Source organism: Papio anubis, chromosome 1 (genome assembly GCF_008728515.1).
Source record: "Papio anubis isolate 15944 chromosome 1, Panubis1.0, whole genome shotgun sequence".
Classification (NCBI taxonomy): Eukaryota; Metazoa; Chordata; class Mammalia; order Primates; family Cercopithecidae; genus Papio; species Papio anubis.
The window spans coordinates 39,228,670-39,246,633 of record NC_044976.1 but is presented as its reverse complement, the minus strand read 5'-3'; the positions used below and the strand labels follow the sequence as shown (position 1 = coordinate 39,246,633).

The window sequence follows — 17,964 nt, the reverse complement described above, 5'->3', positions numbered from 1 at the left end:
GGATATTCATTTGCCTCACGCAGGAGAATATGCATTATCTACTCCACACATGGTGTCAAAGTGATCTTTTAAAATTCAAGTCAGAATTCATCACTCCCACGCTTCAACTTTTCGGTGGCTTCCCACTTCTCTGAGTACACCCCGAGCTTCTTGCTGCAGCCGAGACTGGGTAGAACCTGGCTGTGGCTACCACCCCCGCTCTCTGACCATCCCCCTCGGTCACTTTGCCTCAGCCATGCCAGCCTCCCCTCCATTCCTGGACCAACCAAGCCTTCGTAGCCCTGCGCCTCCACACTTCTCATTCCACTCTCCCTGTGACTGGCCTCTCAGCTCAAATGGCCTCTCTTGGGAGGCTCCCCAACCACCTGCCCAAAGTGGCTTTTCCCAGTCATTCTTTCTGTCCTGACCCCACTTGGTTTCTTCACTGCTTCTGACAGACGTCTCGTTTTGTTGTATGTTTGTTGTTTGCCTCCCCCACAGGTAACCTCCGTGTGGGCAATGACCTCTCTGGTCTTGCTCATCACATGCATTACCAGCACCAGTGAGCGTCTGACTGCAGTGAGCATTCAATGCAAATCTGATGGATGATGAATAAATAAACAGCAAACTGTATAATCAAAACCATTCTAATTCCCGATTCCTTTCTATGTGTCAGGAAGTCAGGGAACACTTCATTGACTTTTACTTCCTTTAATCCTCCTAACAACCCAGAGAGGTAGGTGTTGTTATTGTCTCCATTTTACAGAAAACGAATCCACATTTCGAAAAGGTTAATTTGCCCATGTTCACAAAGCTACTGAGAGGGGAAGCTAAGATCCAAATATGACCCAATTAGCCCAGAATCTCGCCAGGGCAGCCCCAGACCAGAGCCAGCTGTCAGTGTGACCCTCAGCTTTCAGGCCAGTAAAGTCTAAAGCCAAAAGCAGATTTGCTCTCATAACTCAGATTAAAGCCACTTTTCAGCAACCCCTCCAAATTTGGGCCACTGCTATTATACTAGATCAGTAGTTTTCCATCCCCACCTTTTTAAAGCAGCAAAACATTTTCCTTAAATGAATGCTTGTACAAAACCCCGAAACAGCAAATAGATGTAAGCGAAGCTGTGCCAGTGGAAGCTTGGGAGGACCCAGAAACCCACTTCTCAGGCTCCTCCTAGGCCATATGGCATTGATGAACGGCCTGGAAACCAGTATACACAATGGATGCTCATTTCCTTCTCACTTCTATACATAGTAAGTTCCAAATGCACACACACATGCCATCTGGCTTAATGCCCTAATCGAGTTGCCTTTACCACTTTCACACTCATTACTGTGTAAAAACAACAGTTCTCTGGACTCATATCATGCTGCCTTGGCAGGACTGACAAGCTTCACTGAAGAAGTGGTTCTTCAAATTCTTTTTTTTAGCAAACAACAATATAATTCTGATTTTTCAACTGAAGGCATATTTCAGTAACAATACCTTGTGAGTTTCATGCTGAAATCACATATGATGTAAACTTTTGTACTCAAAAGGGAATTATACATCTGTGTAGAGGTGGGAGGGGGGAAGAAATCAAACTGGTTAAGACTTTTAAGCTTTAAAGGTAAATCCAGTATTACCTTGGACAGTTTTCCCCAAGTAATCTCCTTTCCGTTCCTTGTTAATGACATACTGGTATATCTTTCCAGTGGTCAGATTATTGTCCTTGGTGAGGCGGATGTCAAGGAAACGCTCATAGTTACCCAGGTCAAGGTCTACTTCCCCCCCATCATCCAGCACAAAAACCTCACCTGCAGTGAACAGAGAAACCATTTAGGTTAAGTGAAAAATACCTATACCGTGGCACAACTGCAATTCTGAAATAAAATACTCATAACAACATGTGCAATTACATGATAGGAAGCACAGAAATTCACTTCTAGAAAACTAAACATGACCCACAAAAAGAAAAATTACCAGATATTCTCTAAAAGGTAACTTCATACTTCTAGTCTGTCAACAAACTCATTCTTAAGAAGAGTTATAAAATGGCAAGGGATGGGAGGGAATGACGGGCTGTGCGTATACAGGACCCTACAGTAGTATATAGCATCTGCTGCCTAGGGAAAAAAGAGCCTTCAGAAAAGTCTCCTAATTAAGCATAATATGGTTTAAAGTGTGATAAAAATATTTGATTCAAAGCCTGGATATATGCATATTAAGTTTGTGCTGATTACAAAAATCAGCTTTTGAGCTCTGCTTTTGTTCTAAACAAATTTGTGAAACTGCACACATTTCCCCCATTCCTTTGTTGCACATTCATTCCATGAAACTTCACTCTAGAAATTTTGCCCAGAATGATTCATTCCTACCACTACAATAGGAGACAAGCTCAAACACAGGAAAGGAAAAAAATGTCTCATTTTCTCCCTCAGAGAGATAACTCATCCTCTGCTCAAGAATTCTGTATTAAATATCACTCAAGTGTACAGATCTTTTCCAGCTGCTATTTGTTACATGAGGATTTCTGCACTAGTGACACTTAATGCTTGTAGATTTTCACCTCAATGCTAGAGAGTAGGAGTATGAATGCAGAATTTTAAAACAAGAGGTATGTTTTAACATCTCTCCCAGTTTTAAGCAATTAATCTTTGAAGTAACAGCCACAGTCGCATGTCACACAGTTGATAGGTTCTCAATAACAACAAAGAAGTAAAATACAATCGGGCATGGTGGCTCACACGTGTAACACCCAGCACTTTGGGATTACAGTGGGAGGACCCAAGACCAGCCTGGGCAACATAGTGGAACCCTACCTCTACAAAACATTTAGAAATTAGCCAGGCCTGGTGATTTACACCTGTAGTCCCAGCTACTCAGGAGGCTGAGGTGAGAGGATCGCTTGAGCTAAGGAGGTGGAAGCTACAGCGAGCCATGATCACACTACACTCCAGCCTGAGGGACAGAATGGGATCCTGTCTCCAAAAAAAAAAAAAAAAAAGAATTCTTCCTGTCTAGGTGAAAAAAGTATCATTCTGCTATATTAAGGGACCTGTTATGTTAGAAGGCAGAAAATAAAAGTTATGCAAACTGCACATAATTCCCAAGTGCTGACATGTTCTTCCACATGCATTATGAAGAAATCCACTGTGCTTACCATGCTCATAAGGAGAGAATGTTCCTGCATCAATGTTAATGTAGGGGTCAATTTTGATTGAAGTTACATGTAAACCACATGACTTGAGTATTGTGCCCACACTGCTGGCAATGATTCCTTTTCCAATTCCTGATATAACACCACCAGTAACCAGAATATACTTCATTTTACTCTTTGACCTGGAAAAGAGAAAAATTACAGATGAAATAAATATATCTCAACAAACCAAACTCATCTGGCTTCAAATACTGGCTCTGCCAATTATTAGCTATGAACCATCTTGAAGCCTTAGTTTCTCTGTCACAGGACTTCAAAAGGTTGTCTTCAGGTTTAAATAGGATCGTAACAAACATTTCTTGGATCACTGAATGGCTTTAGTCAAATATGTATAGAAAAACAACTGCTACTCTAATAACATAGTTTTTTGTTTAAAGCTTTGACAACTAATAACCTTCAGAGTCAACCTAATAAAACCAGCTCTAAGCTGGTTGATATAACACTACAACCCACATGTCTGCTGACATCCCTGCCAGACACTGAGATACCAGGCAGGTGCCTCATTGTTTTCCCTACATGGGAAAAAAATTCAAACTTGGATAAGCACTCCAGTTCTCCAGGAAATAAATAATGTCTTTGGCTAAACTACAATGTATCATCAAGAAAACAAAGCTCCTCTAGGTTATAAAAGATAGACTAAAAGGAAAGAACATCAACACTGAAAAGTGGTTGCAGTTAAACCAAAATTCCTATAATTAAAAGGAGTTCCCTGGCTGGGCACGGTGGCTCATGCCTGTAATCCCAGCACTCTGGGAGGCAGAGGCAGGAGGATCACTTGAGGTCAGGAGTTTGACACCAGCCTGGCCAATATGGGGAAACCCCATCTCTACCAAAAATACAAAAATTAGCCGGCTGTGATGGCGCACGCCTGTAGTCCCAGCTACTCAGGAGGCTGAGGCAGGAGAATTGCTTGAACCCAGGAGGCAGAGGTTGCAGTGAGCTGGAATCACGCCACTGCACTCCAGTGTGCACGACAGAATAAGACTACCTCAAAAAAAAAAGTAGTTCTCTTCTATAATTTAACAATAACTTGATCCTTGTCAGAAATCTCTCCCAGGCATGCAATGAAGAGAGACTGTAAATACTGGGGGAGAGGGACATCAGATAAGAAACCAGTCTGAAGCACATGATGGGCGGAGGACTCAAAGAGAGGGGAGATGAGATTAAATCCCAAGAGTGTGCCACAGTGGCAGGGAAAGGAGAGATAAAAGAAGATGTAAGGGCAGCAGAGTCAAGACGCAGGTGAAAACAGCATTGACAAGAGGTGAGGAGACTGTGACAGGCTCATCACGGAGGATTTATCACTGGTCCCCAGCTTCAGAGGTCCAGAATCGTCCATTTGGTCAGCAAACCCAAATGCGACCAAAATGAAAAACACAATAGGAAAGTAGCAGAAAATGCTTACTTTGGCATGGTCAGGATATTTTCCTCCTCAGGAACGTTCCATGTGAAGCAAAATTATGATAAAAATAAACTAAGGAACAAGAAAAGTAGGGAGTTGTGCTTGAAGCATTCCCCCGCCCCACCCCCTCCCCAGAGCAGGAAAGCACACACTTGGCAGGGAGGGAAGAATGCTCAGAAGTCTTCCCGGCTCCAAAGGCTCTTTCCAGCCTCTGCTGCAGCATTTCCAAAAGCATGCTCCCTGCTTTCAACAAAATGCATATGGGATTCTCAAAAAGGGTTTTATGGATATACATCAGAGAAATGCTGATTAAACCAAGTCATTTAACGCAAGAATCCTGGGAGTAAACTCGCACTATCATCACTGCTATACAGTATGCGGTGTCTCCAAGCTTATCTGACCCTAAGTCTCTCACTTTACAGTTCCTTATTGACACATGAAAATCAGATTTAGGTACATTTTACATATGTTCTAACCAGACATATCTCTTACTGAGACTATACCCTGGTCTCCCTAAGTTTTGGATGATCCCAGAAATTCCTCTGCCACCCTGAGTGAGTTACTTCTACAAAAGATTCATCTTATCCAATTACATTTGATTTGTCCCAATTTTACTCTAAGAGGGTAACATCTCTCTTTACGTTCTTTAGATTCTCTCTCTAGATTCTTGCAGTCTCAGTGCCTGGCAATAAATATGCCAATGTACACAAAGACCAGGCGGGAGGCTCATTCGTTCATCCTTATGGGGTACTGACTTACATGACAGCTACTGTGCTTGGGGACTATAAACATTAATCAGATTTGGGCCCACATCTCAACTTTCTGGCAGTCCAGTTGGAGAGATGAAACATTAACAAATAAATGAGTAATTCAGTGATGGTGGAAGCAGACAGAAAACATGTTTAGACTATAAAGGGGGACGAAGAGAGCAGAAGCTTTCAGTACCATGGCATCAGAGGAAGGTAAGAGAAGTCCTGGGGGTAGTGGGCGGATCCAGGCGGCTTCTGTTTTGTAGATATGACTTGCGATGGGCCTTGAAGGACTGACTGCAAGACTCAGAGCACAGGAAAGGGAACAGGGTGAACAGGCAGGTGCGGGGCAGCTACAGAGAACAGAGGTAAGGCCAAGAAAGAGAAGACGGGGAGGGAGGGATATATGGTGGAAGACAAACTGGAAACGCAGGCAAGGGCCAGATCATGTAAAAACTGGCATGCCCAATCTGAACTTAATTCTGAAGGTGACGGAAGGTGCAAGAAGGTTTTCCGGCACAGAAGTAACGTAAATCAAGACACATCTGAAAATTCAACAAAGATTGAGGGGGGAAAATGCTTTTTCTTTCAATGTTATGAGATGAAGTGCCAGCCCCCATCACTCGTGTGCAGACCTCAGTCATGTCACTTGAGCTGCCTGCAACGCGGGTTCTCACCTCAAGAAATGGGGGTGAGAATCTCCACGCCGCCCGCGTCACAGGGCCGCTGAGGATTCGAAACTGCAACGAGTGTGGACGGAAGGGCGCTACGCAAACGTGGTGAGCTCTATACACCGCCAGCGCCCCGACTCCCGGCCGTCGGGAAGGGAGGAAGCCGTGGGGCCCAAAGGCCAGCCGCGGGGCCCAGGGCCGGAGAGCTTGCAGGCCCCCTCGTCCTACGGCGCGGAGCCGCCCCGCCTAGCCCCAGGCGGCTGAGCCCGAGGCCCGAGGCCCGAGGCCCGAGGCCCGCACCGCCTGAATGGATGGGCGGCTGCCGGGCTTCCTTGCAAACGATGAGCAAGGACGGGGTTGGGGGGGCGCTCCACGCCCCTACGGCCTAATCCGTCCGACGAGCCCGGCAGAGCTGATTCGGCGCGGCCGAGCGCGGCGGCTCAAGCACCGCAACCTCTGAAGCCACCCCGCGCCCCGCTCGGCCCCTCTCCCCAGCACCGCCCGGCCACGAGGCCCGCGCGCGGGAGCCAGCAGCTCGCCGGCCGGGGCGCCCGCCCCACTCCCGTTAGGCACACAGCCCATTGGGCAGGACGCCGAGACACCTCGCCCCTGATTGGTAGGAGCGACGTCCGTCAGCCCGGCGGCGGGGCTATTCGGCGCCGGGCTCAGCTCGCGCCGCTGACTCCTGCGCGGGAGAACAGTTTCCCCCTGGGATCCCTGGAGTCGGCCTACCTGCGGCCGGCTTCAGATCCTCCCGTCAGCGACAGAGTCGGGCCGGCGACGCGCGCGGAGCCCCGGACAGCCAGTGAACAACCCCGACCGCATGCGCCCGGCAGTCTTTCACGGAGGCGGGCTATAGGCTGTGCGCACGCAGAAGGTGGAGGGCGGGCCGGGCCTGGAGGGCGCGGGGCGGGGCGGGGCCCGGCGTGCGCAGGCGCGGGGCCGCCGGACCTCCTGGCCGCCTCGGCTGAGCTGAGTCGGCGGCGGTTCGAGGCCGGGCGAGTGGCGGCGTGTCTGCCCCTCTGCTTCCGTCCCAGCCTGTGGCCCAAGCTTCCTCTCTTGAAGGGGAGAAGGCTGTTTGGGGACTCACACCTGGCCTATTAGTCGCCTGGCCTCGCGTCCTCCCACAGCGTTCTCCTGGAGTTCTGGGCGTCGCCTTCCATCCAATAGTTTTTCACTGTGGGCTCCTGGCGGTGACGCGCCAGCGCATCTCTGCCTCCGGGCGAGGGACAGCGGCAGCGCCACCCCGGCCTCCAAGACGGAAGTGCGGAGAGCCGCGCGGCTCTGGCTCCTCGTCGGCCTCCCTCCTCCCCACACCTGCCCCGAAGGCGGCTGCTTTGGATGGACTAGGATCCCGAAAACTACGATTTCATCTAGCTATCGCTCCCTAAGCACCGACTGTGCCACGCACTGTGCCGGGCACCGAGGGACCCTCTCTTCGGACTAACGATGTAGGGAGGCACACTGAGCAGCTCATTACACTTCATGGTTGTCATGGGTGCTTGCTGCAGAGATGGCTGGTGCTGGGGCAGTGAGTGCCCAGCTCGGGACTGACCAAGTCCGGTGGGGGTTGGGAATTCAGGCGGGAAGCCCCCTCCTGAAAAAGTCACTTTGAAGCAGAGACCTAAGTAGACTGGCAAAGATGAGAAAGGGAGAGGCGGGGATAAGAAAGTGAGGCATGCTTGAGCCCAAAAGTTCGAGACAAGCTTGGGTAACATAGCGAGACCCCGTTTTGTATAAAAATAATAATAATAGGCGGGGCGCGGTGGCTCACACCTGTAATCCCAGCATTTTGGGAGGCATAGGCCGGTGGATCACAAGGTCAGGAGTTCAAGACCAGCCTCACCAATATGGTGAAACCCTGTCTCTACCAAAAATACAAAAATTAGCTGGGCGTGGTGGCGGGCACCTGTAGTCCCAGCTACTCAGGAGGCTGAGGCAGGAGAATAGCTTGAACCTGGGAGGCGAAGGTTGCAGTGAGCTGAAATGGCACCACTGCATTCCAGCTTGGGCGACACAGCGAGACTCTGTCTCAAAAAAAATAAAAATAAAAATAAACAGTAATAATAATTTTTTAAAAAAGCGAGGCAGAAGGAAAAGCCTGTGTGCAAGACCAAAGAGGCCGGCACAGCCGAATTGGAAGGCCGGTCTAGCCAAGTCCGCAAGGGCCAAAAGAAGCGAGATTAACATGAGATCAGGTTGAAGAGTTGGGTAGGACCATACTGTGAAGAGCATTATAGACAAAGCAAAGGCTTTTCTTTCTCGTAGGGATAGCGGAAAGCCATAGAAACTTTTGAGAGGGTTTTGACCTTCCTTTGGGTAGTGAATTTATGTACATTGTTATAATTTTTCCCCAAACACTACACAAGGGTATCCATGAAAAGTAAATCTCTTATTTCTGTACCCCAGTGTTCCTGTTTTGTTCCCTAGAAGCAGTTTGCCACAAGTTCTTAACTATCTTTATTGAAGGAATTAAAAAAAAAAAAAAAAAAAGATGTGATGGGATCAGATTTGTGTTTCAGGAAAATCGTTGAAACAGATGGATTCCCAGAAACCAGGTCAGGAGGCTCCTGCAGTGGCCTCTTTTAGAGGCTTCTGGCTCCTTCCAGATCTGGATCACCAGTGCTTCAACCCTAACAACCTGCCCATGCTGCATTCAGCTCCAAATCTAAAAAATGTTTGGAATGCCAGGCATAGTGACTCTCACTTATGATCCTGACACTTTGGGACGTTGAGGCAGGGCAGGAGGATCTCTTGAGTCCAGGAATTCAAGACCAGCCTAGGCAATATAGTGAGACCCCATCTCTACAAAAAATACAAAAATTAGCTGAGCATGGTGGCATGCATCTGTAGTCCTGGCTACTCCAGAGCCTGAGGCGGGAGGATTGCTTGAGTCCAGGAATTCAAGGCCAGAGGGAGCTAGGATCCCACAACTGCACTCCAGCCAGGGCAACAGAGTGAGACTCTATCTCAAAAAAAAAAAAAAAAAAAAAGATGTCTTTGAAGGTACTCTATAGTCACACCTTCTTTCAAGAAGCGTTCGATGTTTATCAAAGTGCCTGGAAAATAATAGATGCTGAGAACGTACTTGCTGAGGTAATGAAGATGCTATGGGAGATGGAAAAATGAGCCATTCACCCAACCACTCCTCTGAATGACCACTTGACATTGTCTTCTTCCTCAAAGCTCTTCCATCTCCCCCCCCCACCATATTCTCCTCAGCTGGTGGTCTTGCTTCCCATTTCACAGGAAAATAGAAGCCGTCGAGATTTTTCATACCCACCAACCACTTTCATCTGTGCACACCAGCTCTGCGTTGTCTCCTGTTACTGTGGACAAACTGCCCACATTCCCACAGGTCAACCTCCTCTCTTGCTCCAAGTGCCATACCCATTTGTCAACTCAAAGAATGTCTAGTATGCAAGTGCCGTATCCTTTCATCAACTCAAGAATGTGTAGTAGAATGTCCCTTCCTGCGTCATCAGTCTTTCCCTCTCTAGTAGATCTTTTCCACTAGTGTGATGCAAACATGCTGCCATTTGTTCCATCTTAAAACCCCTCTCCTGACTCTGTGCCGTTCTCCAGCTTCCCCTCCATTTCTCTGTTTCACTTTTCAGCACAACTCCTAAAAAATGTTGTTTGTACTTGCTGTCTCCAATTTCTTTCCTCTCTTGAACTCATTCCAATCAGGATATTTTGCTTATATAATTTCACTGAAACTGATCTCATCAAAAATTAACCTCCATGTTCTCAAACCTCTTCTTTGTACATCAGCTTAGACTCCAATCTCTAATGTCCGCAGGTCCCAAATAAAGACAACGGTGGGCTGGGCATGGTGGCTCATGCCTGTAATCCCAGCACTTTGGGAGCCCAAGGTGGGCGGATCACAAGGTTAGGAGTTCGAGACCAGTCTCGCCAATATGGTGAAACCCCGTCTCTACTAAAAATACAAAACTTAGCCAGGCATGGTGGCAGGTGCCTGTAGTCCCAGCTACTCAGGAAGCTGAGGCAGGAGAATCACTTGAACCCAGGAGTCAGAGGTTGCCGTGAGCCAAGATCGCGCCGCTGCACTTCAGCCTGGGCGACTAGAGGAGACTCTGTCTCCAAAAAAAAAAAAAAAAAAAAAAAACAGTGTGACTGTATGTGCATGGCATGAATGCGTGTGTGTGTGTGTGCATGCGCACATGCACATGTGTATGTATTTACATATTTGGGCTGCATCTTTTCCCAACCATAGGCCCAGTCTCCTTGTGGGCTCCTGGGTGCAGCTATACAGCCCCAGAGCTGCCCCCAAACTGACCACTTCCCTAACAGCATTTGTCACAGCTGATCATTTCCTCCTTAAAACATGCATGTCCTTTACTTGGCTTCTAGGAAACCACCTGCTGTTCATTTTTTCCTATTTCACAGGTTTCTCCTTCTAGGTCTCCCTACCTAGATCCTCTTCCTTTTCTTCTTCCTGAACTATAAACATTGCCCCAAGTCTCAGTTCTAGGATCCCTTCTTTCTACAGTCATTATCTAGTCATTAAAACCGTCTGTCCTGGACGCGGTGGCTCACATCTGTAATCTCAGCACTTTGGGAGGCTGAGGCAGGCGATCACAATATCAGGAGTTCAAGACCAGCCTGGCCAACATGGCGAAACCCCATCTACTAAAAATACAAAAATTAGCCAGGCGTGGTGGCGCAGGTCTGTAATCCCAGCTACTCGGGAGGCTGAGGCAGGAGAACCACTTGAACCCTGGAGGCAGAGGTTGCAGTGAGCCGAGATTGCGCCATTGCACTCCAGCCTGGGCAACAGAACAAGACTCTATCTAAAAAGAAAAAAAAAAAAAAAACATCCTTATTCTGACTACTACCAAATTTATGTTCCCAGGCTGGACGTGTCCTGAACCCCAAGTTCCCTTCCAAACCCAGGTCTTGAGGCGGGCCAAATGCCTCGCCTACACGTGGGCCAACTCTGTGATCCCATTGGTGCTCTAGAGCTCCCGGCGGGATCAGGCTGAGGCAAACTTCCTGAAAAGAACCAGTCTGTATTTTAGGCTTTGTGGACCATATGGTCTCTTGCAGTCACTCAACTCTGCCTTCATGGTGCAAAAGTAGCCATAGATAATATATCGATTAAATGAATGTGACTTATTTCAATAGAACTATAGCTGTGTTCCCATAATACTCTTTTTTACAGAAATAGAGCTTGGGTCTGAAGGCCAAAATGTACCAACTCCTGAGCTAAACAAATATCTTTTTCTCACTTCTTCCCCGCCCCATTCTCCCCTCACTCCCTCACAGACTTCACCTGAGGATATTCCTCAGTCACTCGCTGACTCAAGAACCCACCTCCGGCTTTCTTCCTAGGGAACCCAGGCTAAGATAGGGCGCCTCCCACACGTCCGTGGCACACCCAGTGCTTCCTCTGAGGCATTTATCACAGCCTGCTGAGATTGCCTGTTCACTTATCTGTCTCTTCCATGCCAGATTGGAATCTCTTTGAGGTTACTTAGCCTTTCTGTGTGTCACTTTCCTTATCAGGTACAGTCTTGTTGACCTTTTAGTAGCCAGCATCTAGCATCCATAACTCCCACTACTACCCTATAATGCAAATGCTGTCATTATTACTATATTACAGACGATGGAGCCGAGACTGAACACATGTAAACACCCTCCTGAGAGCACACATGAAGGCTCGCTTCAGATTGTCTTTCTGTTCTACCCCTCATTCTGCCCATCATCAAGTCTTGCTTATTGTATCTTCTCCAGGACTTCCTTCAGTGACTTTCCACTTTTATATGAATACGCTGTCACTATAGTCTGGCATTCTAATGGATTGTCTGGGTGAGAAATGGGGCAGAAGGCAGCCTACAACTAGTGAACTAGTGACAGATTTGTTGTGTTTTTTTCCCCAGATTGGGACTATTTATGTTTTCTTTAGTTTCTAATAGATATTTAAATGGCACAAGATTCAAGTGGTAAAAAGGAATACATAGTAAAAGCCCTCCTTCCATACCTGTTCCCCAGCCACCCAAGTTTCCTCCCAGAAGCAATCACTATTACCAGTTTCTGGTTTATCCTTCAAGCACACGCTGCATGTGTAGATATTCTTTTTGACTGTATGTTATTTTAATATAACTCTGTGATGTTGGATTTTCATGACTTGAACTGGCTGTAATTATGTTATTTAGTGAATTTGTTGGTTTATGCCCTCACTTTGTTCAAGAAAGGATTTAAAGCCACTTGTGTGTGTGTCTACAAAATGTGAGCAAAAAATGAGGCAAAGGAAAGGAAGAATCGGAATTATCTATCTAAATGACACTCCATTACCTTCAGGATAAAGTTAAAACCACACTATGATGTATGAGGCCATGCACAAATTGGCCTCAGTTTACCTTTCTAGCCACATCACCCACCCCATGCTCCAACCACAATGATCCTTTCAGTTCTCTGAATATGCCATGTTTTATTTTCCACATATGGATCGTTGCATAGACCTCTGCTGGCTCTCACCTATCCCCCTGCTTCCTGCCTTTTTCTTGCTAACATCACATCACATCTCAACTTGGTCTCCACTTCCCCAAAGTAATTTTTTTGGGCAGCCTCTCTCCCTCATTTGGGGTTAGCACTTCTCTCCCATTCTTTTATTGCTGCTGGGACTTCGCAGAGCATAGCACTTACCGAATTATATTTTAAGGGAGGTGGAGGGGAAGGCGGTGGTTAATGTGTATAAAAAATATATAGTTAGAAAGAATGAATAAGACTTAGTAGATTGGGCGCAATGGCTCGCGCCTGTAGTCCCAGCATTTTGGGAGGCCAAGGTGGTTGGATCGATGGAGTCCAGGCATTCAAGATGAGCCCAGGCAACATGGCAAAACCCCATCTCTACAAAAAGTACAAAAAAATTAGCCGAGCCTGGTGGTGCACGCCCATAGTCCCAACTACTGGGGAGGCTGAGGTGGGAGGATCGCTTGAGCTACAGAGGCAGAGGTTGCAGTGAGCCAAGATTATGTCATGGCACTCCAGCCTGGGTGACAGAGTAAGACCCTGTCTCAAAAAAAAAAGCAAAAAAAAAAAAAAAAAAAAGCAAAGACTTTATATTTGATAGCACAACAGGGTGACTATAGTCAGTAATAATTTAGTTATACATTTTAAATAACTAGAAGTGTATAATTAGGCCAGGCACAGTGGCTCACGCCTACAATCCCAGCACTTTGGGAGGCCGAGGAGGGCGGATCACAAGGTCAGGAGATCGAGACCATCCTGGCTAACATGGTGAAACCCTGTCTCCACTAAAAATACAAAAAATTAGCCTGGCGTGGTGGTGGGTGCCTGTAGTCCCAGCTACTCGGGAGGCTGAGGCAGGAGAATAGTATGAACCACTTTGTTCAAGAAAGGATTTAAAGTCACTTGTGTGTGTGTCTATAAAATGTGAGCAAAAAATGAGGCAAAGGAAAGGAAGAATAGGAATTTTCTATCTTAATGACACTCCATTATCTTCAGGATAAAATCAAAACCACACTATGATGTATGAGGCCATGCACAAATTGGGAGGCGGAGCTTGCAGTGAGCCGAGATCGCGCCACTGCACTCCAGCCTGGGCGACACAGCGAAACTCCGTCTCAAAAAAAAAAAAAAAAAAAAAGACAGAGTATAATTGGATTGCTTGTAACACAAAGAATAAATCCTTAAGGGGATGGCTACCCCATTCTCCATGATGTAACTGTTACACATTACACGCCTGTATCAAAGTGTCTCATGTACCCCATAAATATATACACCTACTATGTACCCACAATAAATTTTTAAAAGAATAAATTTTATTTTAATAATCCACTTCCTTGCCCAAATCTCCCACTTGTCCACAAGCTCTGTGAGGTCAGGGACCTGCTTATCTGATTTTCTGTGACATGCCCAGTGCCTAGCTGCTTGTGGCACACAATAGTCATTTGTTCCACACATAAATGAGTCCAGAAATTCAATTAGATCACAAACCTTTTCTAGAGGAGAGTCACAAATTTGACTTTTAACGTCCTAGGAGCCAAAGTGAAGATGATCAATGTGACCGTACAATTGCTCAGGAGAAATACCACTTCCTCAAATAACCCTTCATTGACCCCAGGTCTCTTTCCCGACTCCAAGTCCTCACTAATTTTCCTAGCAGCATTTATCAAAGTTGTAACAATTGATGGAGTAATCGGATAGTTGTTTCCTGTCTTCCCCACCAGTCTGTATTTCATTTACGAGTGTATCCCCAGCAGCTCTCATATGGCCTGCTTGTAGTAGATGCTCAGTAAATGTTTATTGAATTAATTAAAATCACTATTATTTCTGCTACTGAGCTCAGAAATCAATTCCTCCTGTGAGTCTTCATGGAGAGGATATAGGATATACAATGTAAGGATGAAAAGTCTCAATAGCATTTATACAGTGGACATACAGGCAAGGGTCACAGGCCTGTTCCTTAAAATGACTTCCTTTTGTTTTTTGGGGGGGAGACGTAGTTTCACTCTAGTTGCCAAGGCTGGAGTACAATGGCATGATCCCGGCTCATGGTAACCTTCACCTCCCAGGCAGAGTTCAAGCGATTCTCCTGCCTCAGCCTCCAGAGTAGCTGGGATTACAGGCACCCACCACCACGACCAGCTACTTTTTTTTTTATTTTTAGTAGAGACATGGTTTCACCATGTTGGCCAGGCTAGTCTCAAACTCCTGACTTCAGGTGATCCACCAGTCTTGGCCTACCAAAGCTGGGATTACAGGCGTGAGCCACTACGCCCAACCTAAAATGATTTTCAGTAAAGGCTGGTAACAGTGTCACAAAAACAAGTGTGATTTTGTTGTTCTCCAACCTGAGTGCTGGGGAGATTTGAGGGGCAGTGAATTAAATACTACACTCTGAGAGATACATGGAATGAAGCTATTCTGAACATCAGATTAAATTCAGAGGCTGTCAACAAGCAGATGAGCTTGGGGGTAAAATTCATCTTCTCCTCAGAACTAATTGATGTCCTTCATAGGGAACATGATGCAATGTCAGAATAATCTGACAGAGACATCTGTTTCATATAGGGCCTATAATAGTGTATATTACTATTATATATGAACATACAGTATAATTATACATGAGTACCTCAATAGCACATTCAGGGGAAAATGTAGTAAAAGAGAAAGAAATAGTCAGGTGTGATGGCTCACGCCTGTAATCTCAACACTTTGGGAGACAGGCGGGCAGATCACCTGAGGTCGGGAGTTTGAGACCAGCCTGACCAACATGGAGAAACCTCGTCTCTACTAAAAATACAAAATTAGCCAGGCATGAGGGCACATGCCTGTAATCCCAGCTACTCAGGAATCTGAGGCAGGAGAACAGCCCGAACCTGGGAGGCAGAGCCGAGATCGCGCCATTGCACTCCAGCTAGGCAACAAGAGCAAAACTCCATCTGAAAAAAAAAAAACGAGAAAGAAAAAGTCACTTTTTAAAATATGCTGTCAAACATAAGAAGGAATTCTTAGTTGAAAAATAGACCATTAACATCACCATACAACCCATATTTGGTGAGCTAGTTCTGATTTCTCGGAATGTAGTTAGTATTAATAAAATATGTGTACATATGTAACTGTTATTGTACCCCTATGAGACTTACTGAAAATGAATGGTTCAGGCACATTTACAGTGCCTATAATCCCAACACTTTGAGAGACCTAAGTGGGAAGATAGCTTGAGCCCAGGAGTTTGAGACCAGCCTGGACAACAGAGTGAGACTTCATTTCTTCAAAAACATTTTTAAAAAGATTAGCCAGGCCTGGTGGCAAGTGCCTGTAGTCCCAGCCACTTGTGAGACTGAGGTGGGGAATCACTTGAGCCCTGCAGTGAGCCATGATCACACTACTGCACTGTGGCCTGGGTGACAGAGCAAGACAAAAAAAAAAAAAAAAGAAAGAAAGAAGGAGAGAGAGAAAAGAAAGAAGAAAAGAAAGAAAAGAAAAGAAAGAATAAGGAAATGAATACTTTTTAAATCATATATTCTGATTTTGGGGTTCAAAAACACATGGCAGACAAGACTTGTTTCAGCAACACCATCTGGGGGAACCCCTCCAAGGCTCTCTGGCTAGTTAGGTACCCCTCACCTGATCTCCAGAACTGCCTCTTTTGTTTTCTTTCTTGAGACACAGTCTCATTCTGTAGCCAGTCTGGAGTGCAATGGTGCGATCTCAGCTCACTGCAATCTCCACCTCACGGGTTCAAGCAATTCCATGCCTGGCTAATTTTTTGTATTTTTAGTAGACACGGAATTTCACCATGTTGGCCAGGAGAGTCTTGATCTTCTGACCTCGTGATCCGCCCACCTCGGCCTCCCAAAATGCTGGGATTACAGGCATGAGCCACCACGCCCGGTCCAGAACTGTCTCTTTATTCTTTTGCCGCAAGGTTTAAAACATCCTATTGAGGTGATCTGCGCTTGCCACTTTCTAGATCAAAAGAAAGAACTGCCCCTTTTCAGCTTCAGTAGCCCCAAGAAGGGGTGGTAAAACCTCCATAAAACTTCCATAAGCCCCGGGAGAACCACCTCAAACATACAATCAATATAAAAACTGCACTCATTATGCAAACAGAGTTTCAAGCTTCAACTACCCACTTCCAACCAGACTGTGGTTGGAAAATCTTCAGAAAGATTTTCATCCAGCAAGCAGTTAATGGAGCCATAATATGTGCATAAAACTCAATAGTTATAATTTCAAAATCTAGGGCCAACCACAATATGTTTTTAAAACTCGATAGTTATAATTTCAAATTCTGGGTCTCCAGACATCTGTATCCAAGGTCTGTCTAAGAGATACATTGCTGCCTCCAAGAGCAACAACTCATCCCCTGTCATGAATATGATGATCACGTGAAAAATACCTTTTAAATCTGTGAAAAAATATGGACTCATAGGGTATCCAACAACCCCCACGTTTATATAATTAGCACCTTGATTCCTGTTGTACATAATGAGAGGTTTTTTTTTTTTTGAGATGGAGTCTCGCTCTGTCACCCAGGCTGGAGTGCAGTGGCGCCATCTCTGCTCCCTGCAAGCTCCGCCTCCCGGGTTCACGCCATTCTCCCGCCTCAGCTTCCCGAGTAGCTGGGACTACAGGCGCCCGCCACCTCGCCTGGCTAATTTTTTGTATTTTTAGTAGAGATGGGGTTTTACCGTGTTCGCCAGGATGGTCTCGATCTCCTGACCTCGTGATCCACCTGCCTCGGCCTCCCAAAGTGCTGGGATTACAGGCGTGAGCCACCACGCTGGGCCCATCCATAATCAGGGTTTTTTAAGTGACCCAACCTTTTAAAATAATTGCATTCAATATGTATTTAATCTGAACTCAAGAGGCTATGAAAAAAAAAAAACCCACCCATCTGTTTGCAGATTTAAAGATCTGGAAAGACTGACAAGCATGATGTGATAGAGATGATGATGTTCTGGAGAAAGAGGTTTAGGAAAGATTTATGTTGTAGTTTTGCCATTTAAAAAATGTTATATTTTGTACACTTTTTTTGAAGTATAACAGACATACGATAAGTGTAAAATCATAAGTGTACAACATGATGAATTTTTATATATTTAGCCACACTCATGTAACCAATAGCCAGACCAAGAAACAGAACATTGCCCACACCCCAGATGCTCCTACTAGTTCCTCTTCCAATTACCACTTCCCCAAGCATAACCACTATCTTGACCTTGAATACCACAGATTAGTTTTCTCAAGGCTCTTTTTACAGCTAAACTTAGAATAGTATGGTCATCTATTAAAGTTCTGAGAGTCTTTTTTTGGTGGGGGTGGGAAGAAGGGGGATGGAGTCTCGCTCTGTCACCTAGGCTGGAGTGCAGTGGCGCAATCCTGGCTCGCTGCAACCTCTGCCTCCCGGGTTCAAGTGATTCTTCTGCCTTAGGCTCCCGAGTAGCCGGGACTACAGGCGCACACCAC

General features: G+C 45.9%; 1 protein-coding gene across 4 annotated transcripts in view; it reads right to left on the bottom strand.

Annotated features, from left to right (window-relative positions):
- The window catches only part of CTPS1 (CTP synthase 1), a 32,806-nt gene extending 25,540 nt beyond the window's left edge, over positions 1-7,266 (bottom strand). The window contains exons 1-3 of one of the 4 annotated variants that reach the window (XM_003891671.3): positions 6,733-7,266; positions 3,122-3,300; positions 1,605-1,775 (exon numbers count right to left, since the gene is read on the bottom strand). In XM_003891671.3, the coding sequence (XP_003891720.1) occupies positions 1,605-1,775; positions 3,122-3,287 (337 nt within the window). In that variant the 5' untranslated portion in view covers positions 3,288-3,300; positions 6,733-7,266. Of the gene's footprint in view, positions 1-1,604; positions 1,776-3,121; positions 3,301-4,583; positions 4,604-5,525; positions 5,985-6,006; positions 6,525-6,732 lie in introns of those variants that run through there. The other 3 variants (XM_009205997.4, XM_009205992.4, XM_009205988.3) reach the window with 3 other exon arrangements.
- Positions 7,267-17,964: the final 10,698 nt, after the last annotated feature.